The sequence below is a fragment of the Eleutherodactylus coqui genome, chromosome 7, assembly GCF_035609145.1.
Source record: "Eleutherodactylus coqui strain aEleCoq1 chromosome 7, aEleCoq1.hap1, whole genome shotgun sequence".
Taxonomy (NCBI): Eukaryota; Metazoa; Chordata; class Amphibia; order Anura; family Eleutherodactylidae; genus Eleutherodactylus; species Eleutherodactylus coqui.
In genome coordinates this window covers 94,002,849-94,017,213 of record NC_089843.1, presented here as the reverse complement: position 1 = coordinate 94,017,213, position 14,365 = coordinate 94,002,849, and the positions used below count along the sequence as shown (strand labels likewise).

Here is a 14,365-nt window from a genome sequence, read left to right as displayed (position 1 = left end):
GTTGCTGCTTTCAACTGAAAAATGAAAAGTGGAATCTGATTGGCTCCTATGTAAAACTACGTCACTCCCAAAATGAGGTAAGCACACATTTTGGAAGAACTATATAAAAGTATATTCCACTTCATGGTGACCGCATTGAAGTCAACTCCTTTTCTAATGCTGATCGCAGGACCCCATGTGGACCTATGTGTGAGAAAGCTTAAAGAATGCATTTTTTGCCATTCGATGCCCAGCTGCAGACTGTCAATTTTAAAGAGGTTTTCTCCTGTCCTTATGCCCTACTAGGACATATGGACAACAGAGGAGGTCTGTCACTAGGTATATACTTCTATATGTCAGAAGTGACAGTTGCTGTGTAAAAGATGCTCTTGCCCTGGCACAACTCTGCATCATAAATGGACAACTATACATCTGAATAGGCGCCATATAATGCTATGCGGAATATGGTCGCTGCGGAAGAAAGGCATGTGTTGACGCAGCTTCCCCAGCGATATTAGCTGATTGCTGGGCATGATAAGCCAGACTCATGGGCGATCAGCTAATCACAGAGATGGCTTCTTATTAAAATGGGGTTGTTTTTATGAGACAATCCTCTTTACCTATGCTGCAGAAAGAGACAACATTCTTCTTCATTTTCGGGCAAAGTAAGCGAGTGGCAAAGACTGCAAACAACCTAAAGCATCAGTAAGGAAACAATCTGAAAGTGCATTCTTCATCTTTTCCATTTTAGACTCATTTAGAGAAAATTAAGTGGTAACAAGTCCCCGTGACTGATAAAGCTATCCATGACGCACAGGTTCTGAATGGCATACAGTACTATTGGCTCTAGATCTCCTCGGCATAGATCCACAACATATGGGATGCATGAGCCCACTTTTGTCTACTTAGACCACCGTATAATGCATCTCTTTCTTTTCTCTCTCTTTTTTTTCTCTTCTCTTTCTTTCCTTCACGCTCTTTCCCTCCCTCTCCTTGTTTCTTTCTTTCCCACTATCTCCTTCTTTTCTTACTTCCCTCACTTTCCTTCCTTCTCTTTCCACTCCCCTCCTTCTTTCCCATTCTCCTTCTTTCTTTCCATCTTCTTCCTTCTTTCTTTTCATCTCCTTCCTTTCTTCAATCCCTCTCTCCTTCCTTCTTTTTCTTTTCTTCCTTCTCTCCTTCCTTTCTTCCCTCCGCTTCCTTCTTTCTTTCTTTCCCTCTCCTTCCTTTCTTCTTTCCATCTGATTTCTTCCTTCTTTCCCTCTCCTTCCTTCCTCTCTTCCTTCCTCCCTTCTTTCCCCTTTCTTTCCCTCTCTTTTCCCTCTCCTTCCTTCCTCTCTTCTTTCCCTCTGCTTCCTTCCTTCTTTCCCTCTCCTTCCTTCCTCTCTTCTTTCCTCCTCCTTCCCCGCTCCTATCTTCCTCCCTTCTTCCCCTCTCCTTCCTTCCTCCCTTCATTCCCTCTCCTTCCTTCCTTTCTTCTTCTTTCCCCCTTCGTCCCCTCTCCTTTCCCTCTGCTTCCTTCCTTCTTTCCTTCTCCTTCCTTCCTTTCTTCTTTCCCCCTTCTTCTCCTCTCTTTTCCCTCTCCTTCCTTCCTCTCTTCTTTCCCTCTGCTTCTGTCCTTCTTTCCCTATCCTTCCTCCCTCCCATCCTTATCCGGATGGCACTTAAGTGTTTCCCTCCTCAGTCATCTTGCTGTATGAAGCACCCTTGTGCTTATGTCAGGTACAGATCTCCTTTGCTACATAACCCAAGTATTCATTGTGGTTAATTACAGCTTTCTGGCTTCCATTCAATTCAAGGTAATCAACATCAACAAAGTGCAGTGCTGTCAATATGCCTACCAGCTGACACAGACCACATCATTCAGCAAGGCACACACTGACAGCAATGAGAGCCTGAGTTCTCCTACATCTCGGATGCTTCTAATCTTGTACAAATGATCAGAGGGAAATGGGCTCGTACTTATCACAGACGGAACAGTGATGACAGCGGTCAGGCTTCACAAGCTGGCATCTGTCACAGTATCTGATAGCTGTGGAAAAAAAAGTCGGGGTTAATGCTCATTTTGGCAGTGAATTCAGTCTACAGATTTCTGAAGTTTTAAGTAGAATCTGTGGCTGACCAGGATCTTATTATATTCCCACTGTCTTTGTTCTGGCAAAAGCTGTCAGTGTTTTATAGTAATGTACCTCTTCGCGACAAAGTGAAAAGCTGACAATTTATAGCGTATTGTCACACTGCCACTACAAAGTCAAAGGATATTAAAGGTACTGAAGCTTCAAAATGGGCTTCTGCACCGAACCCAGAAAATATTAAAGGCAGACTGGAAAAAAATGTAAAAACTTTACATGTATATGCTAGATGAAGATATTTAAGAAATGTCTTTGTATTGAGCAACCGGCATGAGGTCCGGGGCAGCAACTAAAGTGTATATACAAGAAATGTGCACAGTAAAGTCTCACAAAGACCTTCCATCAGATTATAAGAAGATACTAATGTACGATAGTGTTGCTCAGAGGAACAGACGGGTCACGGAAACCACTTGAGAGGCTTAGGCCTCATGTCCACGGGCAAAAGAAGAATTAAAATCCGCAGCGGATTTTAACTCTTCTCCCGCGCGCGGATCCGCACCCCATAGGGATGCATTGACCACCCGCGGGGTAGATAAATACCCGCGGATGGTCAATAAAAGTGATTTTAAAAAAAATGGAGCATGAAAAAATCTGGACCATGCTCCATTTTCATGCGGGTCTCCCGCGGGGACGGCTCCCGCGGGCTTCTATTGAAGCCTATGGAAGCCGTCCGGATCCGCGGGAGACCTAAAATAGGAATTTAAAAGAATTTACCCATCCGGAGCGGACCGGGAAGGTCTTCTCTTCCTCACGGCCGCATCTTTCTTGCTTCGGCTCGGCGGATGTGCCCGGCGAATGCGCGCGGCACGTCGGCGACGTGCCGCAGCCGTGACGAATTCATCTGCCGGCCGAAAAAGAAGATCCGGCCGTGAGGAAGAGAAGACTTTCCCGAACCGCTCCGGATGGGTAAATTCTTTTAAATTCCTATTTTCAGCGCTCATGTCCGCGGGGCAGGAGGGACCCGCTGCAGATTCTACATGTAGAATCCGTAGCGGGCCTGATTTTCCCCGTGGACATGAGGCCTTAAGGGTCCTATTACACTGGTAGAAAGTGTGCTGCAGGCGCTGACCGTCCCCGTAGAGCTGTCATTGGTTGGAAGAACATCTCCCCATTTACACAAGGTGATGTACAGCCGACCAGCCAGTGTTTGTACGCTCTCACAAATCAGCGTTTGCTTGTTCATTTACACAACTGATGACTGGCTGAAGAACGTTCAGATAAAACATGGCCAGGTAAAAGGTCCTCAACATGCATGCGTCTTTTTCATCACCAATGTGTTCCATCATCAGGCAAATGCAAAAAATGTCAGCAGGCTGCCCAAGATAGCATATAATCTTATTAGCAAGGCACCCCTAGATGACAGGATTAGATAAAAGGGGGCCAAACATTGAAGATAGATCTTGGTTGACAGCTGTTCTTCCCGAACAGCACAATAAACATACACGCTCAATTCAGGCCTGTTTTTTCAATGGGAACTATTCTGACAACGGCATATCTACTGCGGGGGACCAAGGATTGGGCATACTGAAATTCAACATGCGCAATCCACGTTTTCTCCAACATCTGCTGTCGGGGAATAGTTGGGAAACCATTATACACATAATGCTCCTTTTATACAGGATGACAGGCGCCTAAACGACTGCTGACTTCACCGCTTAGGTCGTCAGTCAGTGAGACTTATCGCTGGATCGCAAGCTTCTCGCTCAGAGCTTCACCTTCTAAGTAAAGCGTTGAGTGGGGAGCATTTACCTGTAATAAGAAGCCAGTGATCCAGCGATAGTTTTTTCACTGACTTTCAGTCAGCAGTAACGACAAGTGAATGTATAGTAAGCGACTTTTTTGCATTTACACTTCATGTTTATAGCTGAAATTCGTTCCATTTCAACGAATTTTGAGCGATAATCGTTAGATGCAAATGGCCCACTAGTTAGTTAGTGGATCCAGGCGAGAGCAAAGGATACAGCCAATATTTATATAATCTCTACAGACACCTTTAAGAAGCAAAATATCATTTTCTAATTGCTAAACGGCTTTAGTGTTTGGACCACTAATTAAAATAAAATATAACTTTTATTTAAAGATATATATTTTATTGATTTTACAGTATATATATATAACATTACTGCGTCATAAAGCGATAGTGGCGTGAAATTCACGTCTCTAACTTATTGTTGTAACCATTAAAGAAGAACTTATGAAAACCAATAAGATTGTGCGTGTTACTTTCTGTTACTTGACAGACAGGAGGAAATGGGGCTCCCTTCGTTGTATGCATTGAACAGCAGGTGGTCTGTTATCTGCATACAGCCCCTTAGTTTTGCTATGGGACTGCAGCTGAATATAATGTTATCAGCGCTCCTATGGAAAATCACAGCATGCGGTCCCTGCTATCAGCTTTCTGGACGGATGCTGGATTTTAAACTCACCATAAAATCATTGTTCGGACAAAAAGCTAACAATGGTAGCATTTACACGCAACGATTATGCTCAAAAGATATCGTTTGAACGAATTTTGAGCGATAATCGTCCCGTGCAAATGGGGCTTAACCCAGGAAGAAATTATTAATGCAAATCAATTCATCTGCTCCAACAGAGAGACAGCAGAGAGAGAATGACATACCTCCTGACATTGTCCTGGTATAGACCGGAAGGTCCTTGGCTAGCCTTCTAAGGACATCCTGTTGGGATTCTCCTCTAGGTTCTCTTTCTATAAGCTCTTTGTCAGCATAAGACAGATGAAACTAAAACACAAAATTAAAGCATACCTGCTAATATTATCACTATTATGTCTACTTATTAAACAGCAAGGTACAAATTTTAGTCTGTGGGAACTGATTAAATGGGTTTTATGGGACTCCAATATTGATGGTCTATCCTTAGGATAGGTCATTAATATCTAATGGGTGGGTTCCATCACTCAGGAACCCTGCTGATCAGCTGCTTGAAGAGACAGCAGCGCTTGAGCAAGCATCGGGCATCTTCTTAGATCGGTGACGTCACATTTATCCGTCACTGGGCCTGAGATTAGCTCAGTCTCATTTAAGTGAATGGGATTGAGCTGCTATACCAGGTGCAACACTATGAAATGTACGGTGCTGTGCCCGGTATGCAGTGAACGGGATGTGGCGCTTGACCAAACTCTGTGGCTTCTTGAAATAGCTGATCGACAGGGAACCCACTAAATGGATATTGATGGCCTATCCTAAGAACAAATCAATTTTGGAGTACCAGAAAACACCTTTAACGTTCCTTACGACAATCACACAACCTTGGGATCAAACTTTATATAGAAACGTCTTGGTATTGAACTGGTAGGCTGAGATTCAACCATACAACCATAAATTCAAAGAGCGGTGCACAAAAAAGAGTTTACCAGCGCTCTCGCAGGACTGCCCAGGTAATACTGTCCAGAGAACTCTCATGTATAAAAGTTCAACAGAGGCAATATAAAAATACTTTGTCCAGAAATGCTACAACATCTCTTTTTATTAGGTAAAAAAATGACTGCAACTTCGATGAAGAGTTTTTTGGGCGAATTTGTTGAGTGCAGCTCTCCGGATCCACAGATTATAGCGGGACCGAGATTCAAGGCAAACCTGGACTTCGGGTGCCAGTTGGTGGGCTCAAATGATACCTTTGAGACCCACCTCCTGGTGCTAGGTGAGTCAAACATATACTTCTGTTTGATATAGAGAGATGAATTTTGCATAGAAGGATTAAAGCGCTACCCTGTTTGTTTCTTCGACATACAACCATAGGCAGTGTTCATATCTATTCGTCAGCAATTATGGCCTCAGCTTCCATCCAAGGGCAGTCTCATTTTTCTGTATACTGCATGTACTATCTTCTTGCCCAGAAAAATGGGACTTCCTGAGGATAGGTCATCAATAGTAAGAGTCCCTGGTAGAGATGAGCGAGCGTACTCGGATAAGCACTACTCGCTCGAGTAATTGGCTTTATCCGAGTATCGCTGTGCTCGGGGCTAAAGATTCGGGTGCCGGCACGGAGCGGGGAGCTGCAGGGGAGAGCGGGGAGGAACGGAGGTAAGATCTTTCTCTCCCTCTCTCCCGCCCGCTCTCCCCTGCTCCCCGCTGCGACTCACCTGTCAGCCGCAGCGGCACCCGAATCTTTAGACCCGAGCACAGCGATACTCGGATAAAGCCAATTACTCGAGCGAGTAGTGCTTATCCGAGTATGGTCGCTCATCTCTAGTCCCTGGCCACGACTTAAATTTAATTTTGCACGTTACATTACACAGACTGCACATGATATTAATATCTGACTGATAATGAAGCAGAAATGCTAGCTTCTGTCCCAGATATTTAATTCAGGTCATATGTACTAAAGAGTCAGCTCTTTTAGACTGTCAGATGTTTAGACACACAATTATATAATATCTCTTGCAATAACATTCATCATAGATGACCTCCACCAATCTTTACTACTGATCACAGCCAAGATGCCCAATTTGTTCTAGTGAGTGGTAATACTACGAAAATTCCCGGAAATTAAGGAGGATGTGTGGTTAGAGTTATCATTTTTAAAATCACAGTAAAAAGGGTTAACATAATAAAACAAGGGGTACTTAACTGTGCCCAGCCCTAGCGCTCCAACGGTGCTGCCCTGTGATTCCTTTACTTTGTTGACAGTGGAAGTCAGGTGACTGCTGCCTGCCAATCAGAGGCCTCAGCGTCACCGTTCGGCACTCTTAGCATCATGGCACTTAGGATGTGAGAGCTGATGTCAGGCAATCTGATTGGCAGGCGGTGGTCACCTGACTGACGCAACAAACCGAGACCGGAGGAATCGCAGCGGTTTTTTTATTATTTTAACCCTTTTGATTCTGATTTTAAAAGTTAACTTTAACCAGACAATCCCTTTCTTAACGCATCACTTATAGAAATAGAACAGAGCTCTTACAGATCAGCAGTCCAGAGACTTACATAACACTTAGACGTCTCTCAGACGGGCGTAATTAGCTGCACGCGAGCACAAAACAATTAATCAATGGCATGTGTACTTGCTACGTGCCTCCAATCCCCATACACTATCTTGGCGTGTGTAATATGCACCAAGATAGGACGTGCTGCGTTTTCCTGGCGAGAGGACCGATTAAAGCCTATGGCAGATTGGTACTGTGTATTACATACGCAAAAACTGCGCACATGCTTGTGTGATAGAGGACTTACTTGCAGTCTCCTCACGGAGAACTTCTGGTCATGAAAACCTCTTATTATATAGGTCAATACTAACAAACTGTTATTAAATACATTCTGCTCATTCAATACACAAATGCATCAATCGTTGGAGCTATTTGAGTAATGCAGTATGGCACATGGGTGGTAATGTTTGTCTTCCCTCTGGCAGATGAATCCAGCAGAAAGTGAAGACTTGGAAACTCAGCGGTTTCCGTTTCTGGCATCTGATTTCCATTTAGCAGGCAGAGTAAATATTTAATGCTGCCTGAGCATTGCTAGACATCTATTTAATTCAATAGGGGAGAGTTACATAAAATACCAATACTTACAGTTCAACCCGACACATTTGTCAGAGTCCCCTATTTAAAAGTAAATAAAGTTATGGCGCGTGGCTTTTTCAATCCGCCAAATGTGGAGTATAATGAATGAGGCCTGACTCTAGACTAGGATACAGGCCTTATCACATACATATAACCGATCTTATCAGGGAGTATTTGTATTCGGCCCCGCCAGCATACTAGTAGTAGTATTGGCATCTCTGAAGTTTAACGGCTAATGCACTCAGAGATATCACTTAAAACAATTAAATGAGCCCTATAATATAAATTGTGCTTAAAGGCTGCCGTAAGAACATGGTACAACTTATTATATACCTCATCCTGATACTGCTGTTCTGTAACAATCTTAGGCTTAAAGGGGTTAATTGTTACTTATAAAAAAAATAGACTAAGGGCAGGGGATGGCATAAAATAATAGACTCTACAATACTCACCAATACGATGCCCGCCTGGTCCAGTGTAGCAGCCCTGGAGCTTGCCACTCTGGTCCCAGAAGCTCCTACAGCAGTGAAGTGGTGCTCATTGTTCAAATGATCGCGGCAGCCAATCACTGGACTCAAAGGTCATGTGTGCATGAGCAGCATGTGACCACTGCGGCCAGCTATTGGGTGCAGAAGTCATGTGAACGATGGATGGCACATCACCACTGTAGCAGCTTCCAGGACTGTAGCGGTGGGAATCGGAGCTGCTAATCTGAAATCAGAGGGACATCCCACCAGTAAGTAGTACATACGTTTGCTATTTTGTACTATCCCCTGAGCTTAAACCGGAAAACTCCTGAAGGGCTGACAGCAGTACTGTGTGGGAGCACATCTATAGAAGTTCTTATTCTATGGCCAGTAAATACATAACTCTGGCTCACAGCATAGTTTAACTGACTCCTAAAGTCTATAGTAATTTCTCAATCTCAGCATTAGGCCTCCGGCACACTAGGATATTTATGTACTTTTACAAATCCCACACTCAGCACACAGCCTGAATATAGCCTACGGGACTATACACGTGGATGGTTCATGTGAAAATACGCATTGCATGTCCTATTCCTGTCTGAGGAATAGCAAAATGCCAATTCAAGTCAATGTGCTATGTCCTTGTATATTGGACAGCACCCAAACTGGTGTCTTTTGGGCGTAACTTGTAATTACAGCTAGTGTGCACCTAGCCGAATTGTCACAGTGCCGACAGCACCATGACTTCCAGCTTGAGCGGAAGCCCTGCGCGGCAGCCCTGGACCATGTGATGTGTCGGGAGGTACATGTACTGTGTCATTCTGCGCTAGGCATGGAGGGAGTAACTTTGCTCTGGTGCAGGATAGTGCTGCTAAGCCCAGTCAGCCTTTCAGTCTTCATGTAAAAGTATTTAAACGGGCCTTTGGTACAATGGGTGCTGGTTATACACCCTGTGACCTGGCCATTACTCTGTGCCAGTGTGTCCTATGATTTAGTATCCACAGATGCTGTATTCAGTAGCCTAGTTACACTTAGCTTAGTATTTTGGGTTCTAGGTCTATGTAATTAGTATTTAGTATCAAGTTTTACCAGTGTGCCACAGACTCGTTCTCGGTCTCTCTCCTGCAGTAGGGTTGCCCCTTTTGGGGTGAGTGCTCTGCTTGAGGGACCAGTCCGGTTCAGCAGTTCTAGTAAAAGAACTCGTACAGTCCTCTGTTCCTTCCTGCACTTTGCTATAGTCCTCTCTGTTAGTTCAAAAAGACCCAAATTAAATACCCACTATCTTGACCCTCTCTTTGGACCCGGAACGTGTTCACCTCCGGCTGTGCTAACTAGTGGTACCAGACGTGACACTAATATACACAAATTATTTTTATGCAGTTTCTTCTGTGCTTTTTGTTAATAGCCCTATCCAAGGCTTTAAATATTAGTCAGATACTCCAATATATGATACATTTATTATTTAGTCAATTTTTAGCCTTAATGGGGTTGCTGGTGCCAAGAGCAGCTGTGTATAGCCATACAATAAGTGTTATTAAATTAATGGCCAACTACGTAATGCATTGACAAACCAGATCTACAAAAACAGGAGTCCCACTTACATAGGTGCTCGCTGTTCTGGCTCATGATATCCATATGCCCAATATTACGGCATTGTAATATAGTCCTGTTAGAATTATTATAAGGTACAAGCAATCTCTAAATAGTCTGAAAGGTAAATGTTAATTACTTCTTTGATGTTCAGGCTATAAATAAACACAAACATTAATAATTTCTAATTAGGCTATCTTCTGAATAGAGAGCGCTGTCAATCTTGTCTTGTGACACAGAAAAATAGATAATCAGTAAAGCGAGCGCAGTTTGTTATTTACAAGTGAAACAGCTGAGCAATCCTTTCTTGCTACATCAAAGGGAACAGATATTGAATAAATTGCCTCTGGGAAGAGCTTACATGGAGCGTACAAACAGAGGAAGTATTCAGACGAACAATCCCAGACTCATGATCAGTTCTTCATCAGAGAAGCCAAACTGTGTACTAGTTAACGAAGGGAACAATGGAGCAACTGACAAAGAAAATACTACAAGGATATTACTTTTAGAAGGATTAGACACATAAAGCTCCGTATGACATCTATATGTTATACAGTATTAGTGCTGTGAAGCTAAGCTGGGCTGCTGAGACCCCCACTCATCACTAAAATGAAGAGGTAGAAGTGCTCAGCCGAGCCCTGTGCCCCGTCCGCTGGGATCAGTAAGCAGTGTGCACTCTCCGAGGAGAGTCAACAAGGCAGCGCTCACATAAGTGCTTCACAATGGTTGGGGATCTCGGCATTCAGACCCCCACCAAAAAACTTTTGACGCGTCATAGTGACATTTTTTAGGTTTTTATTGAACGTTTAGCTACCATGTAAAGTGGATGTTACATTCGGACAACTCTTTCCTCAAAAACCCAACTCAGTTGTAGTGTAATCACTGCGGGTCTGGCAACTGAGACCCAATGTGATCCCACATTTCACTACTACAATGACTGAGCCATGACATGCAGTCTGGACCTCTCACCACTGTTGCTATTAGAGGATGGATACAAGCAAGTGAAAAGGCAAAATGGTGTAGCAGACCAGAGTATTAGCACTTAAAATTTCACTTTCGATGACTGTAAATTCAGTCTAAGTGCTTCATCTCACCTCTTTAGTTGGATTCATTGGTAATGTGAAGATAGTCTTCCAGTAAGACCAAACAAACAGGAGCACAAAGAAGTGATACGCTATCAGGCAGAGAACTGGAAAAAATAGAAAACACTTTTTTAGATACACAAGACATATATATAAGAAATAGGGGGAATAAAAAACTCTAATAAGTCGTGTGTTCACTGCTGTAAGACGCTTAGGATGCATTGAGGAATTGCATATAAGTAAGAAATAGACTAACGCATATCACTGGATCGCAAAGGTGATCTGCTTATATAGAGTAAGTCCGCTTCAACTTGCATTGTAACATAATTGCTTAGCACTAATATGCTATTTGTGAAATACCCCAACCAAGACATGCATTACAACAGTAAGGTTAAAGGGGTGTTCCCATCTCGGCATGCTGTGCTATTCTGTTTCTGTAGCTTCCATTCACTTCAATAAGAGCTACGGACACAGCACTCAGCTCTCTACAACGTATGGGCGGAACAGAATTTCTGGGTTTCCCCATCTCAGTCATGAAAAGCTGAGATGGGAATACCCAGTTTTTTTTAATCAGATTGGCTTTTTCTCTCATCAATATTTTTTACTGTCTTTGATTTACAAAACTTATGCCCATCACTATAAAAATGCTACTAAATGTGAATAGCTTTATCTTGAGGTGTAAAACATTTTTTTTTTTATTTGTATTTTTTGTAACTAATCTAAGAAAACTTATGAAAAATTGACAGTAGTTAGTCTTAAGGGTCTTTTACACGCAACGATTATCGCTCAAAATTAATCTTTGAGTAATTTTTTGAGTGATAATCGTTGCTTGTAAATGTGTGCCCATCGCGAACTTTTCGTCCATCGCAGGTTCAGCTCAGCTTAAAATTCATCGGGACTGATAAGAGGGACTGAACGCTGAGTTCTCCGCGAGCAGCGCTGATAACATTCTTTCAGCTGCTGTCCCACTGCAGAACAAAAGCGATGTATTTAGAGAACAGACCACCCACTGTTCTCTAAATACATGCAAGTAAAGCTAGTTAGCTACTAATGGGCTAATGCAAAATGATCGCTCAAAACTGTCAGTTTCTGACGAATTTTGAGCGATCATCTGTGTGTAAATGGGGCTTTAGTTTCCAATCCAATACCCACTAGACCTGTCTTGTTCTCTTATCAGCTAGGCCAATTGCATAGACTTTCTTTTGTTTACACTTACCCCCATTCCTCCTTCAGACTCCTCTTAAGGCCCTTTTTCCCCACAACGATTATCGCTCAAAACCATCTTTTGAACGATAACCGTTGCGTGTAAATGTGCCCATCTTTCGCTTTCTGCCGAACGATGATTTTATGTTCAGCATAAAATCCATTGTTCGGCAGAATAACTGATAGCAGGGACTTCATGCTGTGTTCTCCATGGGCAACGCTGATAACACTGTCTCAGCTGTCAGCCCCGCTGCAGAACTAAGGGAATGTATTCAGAGAACAGACCACCTGCTGTTCTCTGAATATAGCTCCCGGCGGCTCACATGCATTAATAAGTTACTAATTGGCATTAGTACCAATTAGTAGATTATGAAAAATGATCGCTCAAAAGCCATCTTTTGAGCGATCATCTTTGTGTGTAAATGGGCTTTTAGATTCAGCTTCCAACTCTGAATGTGTCATGTGGTCGATCCCCACATTCACAGCACTGGCAGCCCAATCAAATAAGAGCCCATATTGGGAAAAGGGGGTAAATATAAACAAATGAAAGACAAGACTGGAGTCAGCGGTGGCATGAAAATAAGCCACGCAGCCGGCCCCGTTGACATGAGGACTTGACACTATGTCTTTAACTGTTAAAAAGCAAACAAAAAATCATGATATTGTAAAAATTAAAACGGCTGCCATTAGTTTACGTCTCATAGGGCATAACTGCATGTGATTTCTTCCTTATGTCATCACAACCTAGCCTAAGTGAATGACTGTCATGTCAGATTCATATCAGGCTGTCTGAATCTTCCCCCCATGGGCCCTGCCAGAAGTCAGAGCCTTTGGTGAATGCTGTATTCTCAGATTGTTTATGAGCAGCTAATGGTGCTTATGGAATAAAGGGGTTATCCAGAATTAGAAAAACATGGCCTTTTTTGTCAAACAGTGCCACCTCTGTCCACAGGTTGTGGATGGTACTGCAGCTCAGACTCATTCATTTCAGCTGGGGACATATTTCTTCAAAAATTGTCCAGCTAAAGGGGTTTTCCCTGGAAATACTATTGATGACCTCTTCACTTGAGACCCCAGCCAATCAGCTAATTGGACACAAGCTGGCAGTGTTGTAATTGCAGATGTAGCTTCCATTAAAAGCAATGGGTGCTGCATCGACAGTTACAAGTGCCGGCCACTACAAAAGGGTTGGAGCAGCAGCTTCTGCTACATACCCCTGTGTGTAGCGGTACTGACAGTGGGTGCCTGATCAGCTGGGGTCCAGATCGGCGGACTCCTGCCAATCACCTATTGATGACCTATCCTGAGGACAGGTCAAAAATAGCATTTTTTCTGGAAAACCCCTTTAATACATGCAGGAGACCACATGCCCTATCTAATAAAAGAACAACTACTTTGGTCCAAAAACTTCCTGCTTTGTCACCTTCCCTGGCTGCTACTCAGGAACTTTGGCAACAAAGCCTGATGCTCCCAGAGGCGGCACTACGATGTATTTTTGTAAATTTATTATACTAGTAAGAGATAGCGAGTATTATGAAGAGTACATTGTACGGTTATCCGCACGCCATAGATTCTTAATACACCAATTGTGCAGGGATCTCTAATCTGATTATTTCCATGGGCAGCATCGCTTCATAGGAGAAAATACAGCCTGCATACAAATACATAAATATTACAAGTGAAAAGGCCGGATTCATTTATCTCTGTATGATATCGACTGAATGGAAAAGGGCAAAATGAATTAAAGTGACATAATAGCAGCAAAAAGTTTAGCAGAAAACGCTTAAGTATTAAACAGATGCTTGCAAATGCTTCCCATGCAGTATGCAGGCAGCGAGATCCTTCCTATAGTCCCTGTAACACCACAGCATCTGGACACGGAGATTAAGGAGCCACAATTAACATGAGCGGGCGGGAAAGCCAGCAGAGCGATTTATAGGGAAGCAATAAAAAAATGGTGCACTTGAAGAAAGGCAGAAATACAATGAAGACAAAAGGACGGCCATGAAACAAATGACAAGGAAGTGTCACTCAGGTAAATGTGCCACACAGACGAGTACTATACTCCATATAGAGGAGCGGGGAAGATCAGGAGCCGCTGGAGGTAGGAAAGTGTCCTAATTCCTGACCTAAATACCTACGAGATTTGGAGATAGAAATCAATAGTAAGAGCAATTAATTCAAGCAAGCAGCCGATCAACAGACTGCTAATGACATGAAACTATATGTACAAAAATGACATGTAAACATGAAAAGGAAATTGGATTCTATAGACCCTCTAAATAAACAGGGAACTACGACTGAGATTTCAGACATATACTTTTCATCCGTCTTATTATTTGCTTCCATTTTTGGCTGGTAAACCACGGAGGGTTCAGGATTTATCCAAGAGGC

General features: G+C 43.0%; 1 protein-coding gene across 2 annotated transcripts in view; it reads right to left on the bottom strand.

Moving 5' to 3' along the window:
- Nucleotides 1-14,365, bottom strand: part of ZDHHC2 (zinc finger DHHC-type palmitoyltransferase 2) — a 94,656-nt gene that overhangs the window by 40,843 nt on the left and 39,448 nt on the right. For both annotated transcript variants that reach the window (XM_066573381.1, XM_066573380.1), the window contains exons 3-5: nt 10,781-10,875; nt 4,732-4,852; nt 1,942-2,011 (exon numbers count right to left, since the gene is read on the bottom strand). In XM_066573381.1, the coding sequence (XP_066429478.1) occupies nt 1,942-2,011; nt 4,732-4,852; nt 10,781-10,875 (286 nt within the window). The remainder of the gene's footprint in view (nt 1-1,941; nt 2,012-4,731; nt 4,853-10,780; nt 10,876-14,365) is intronic.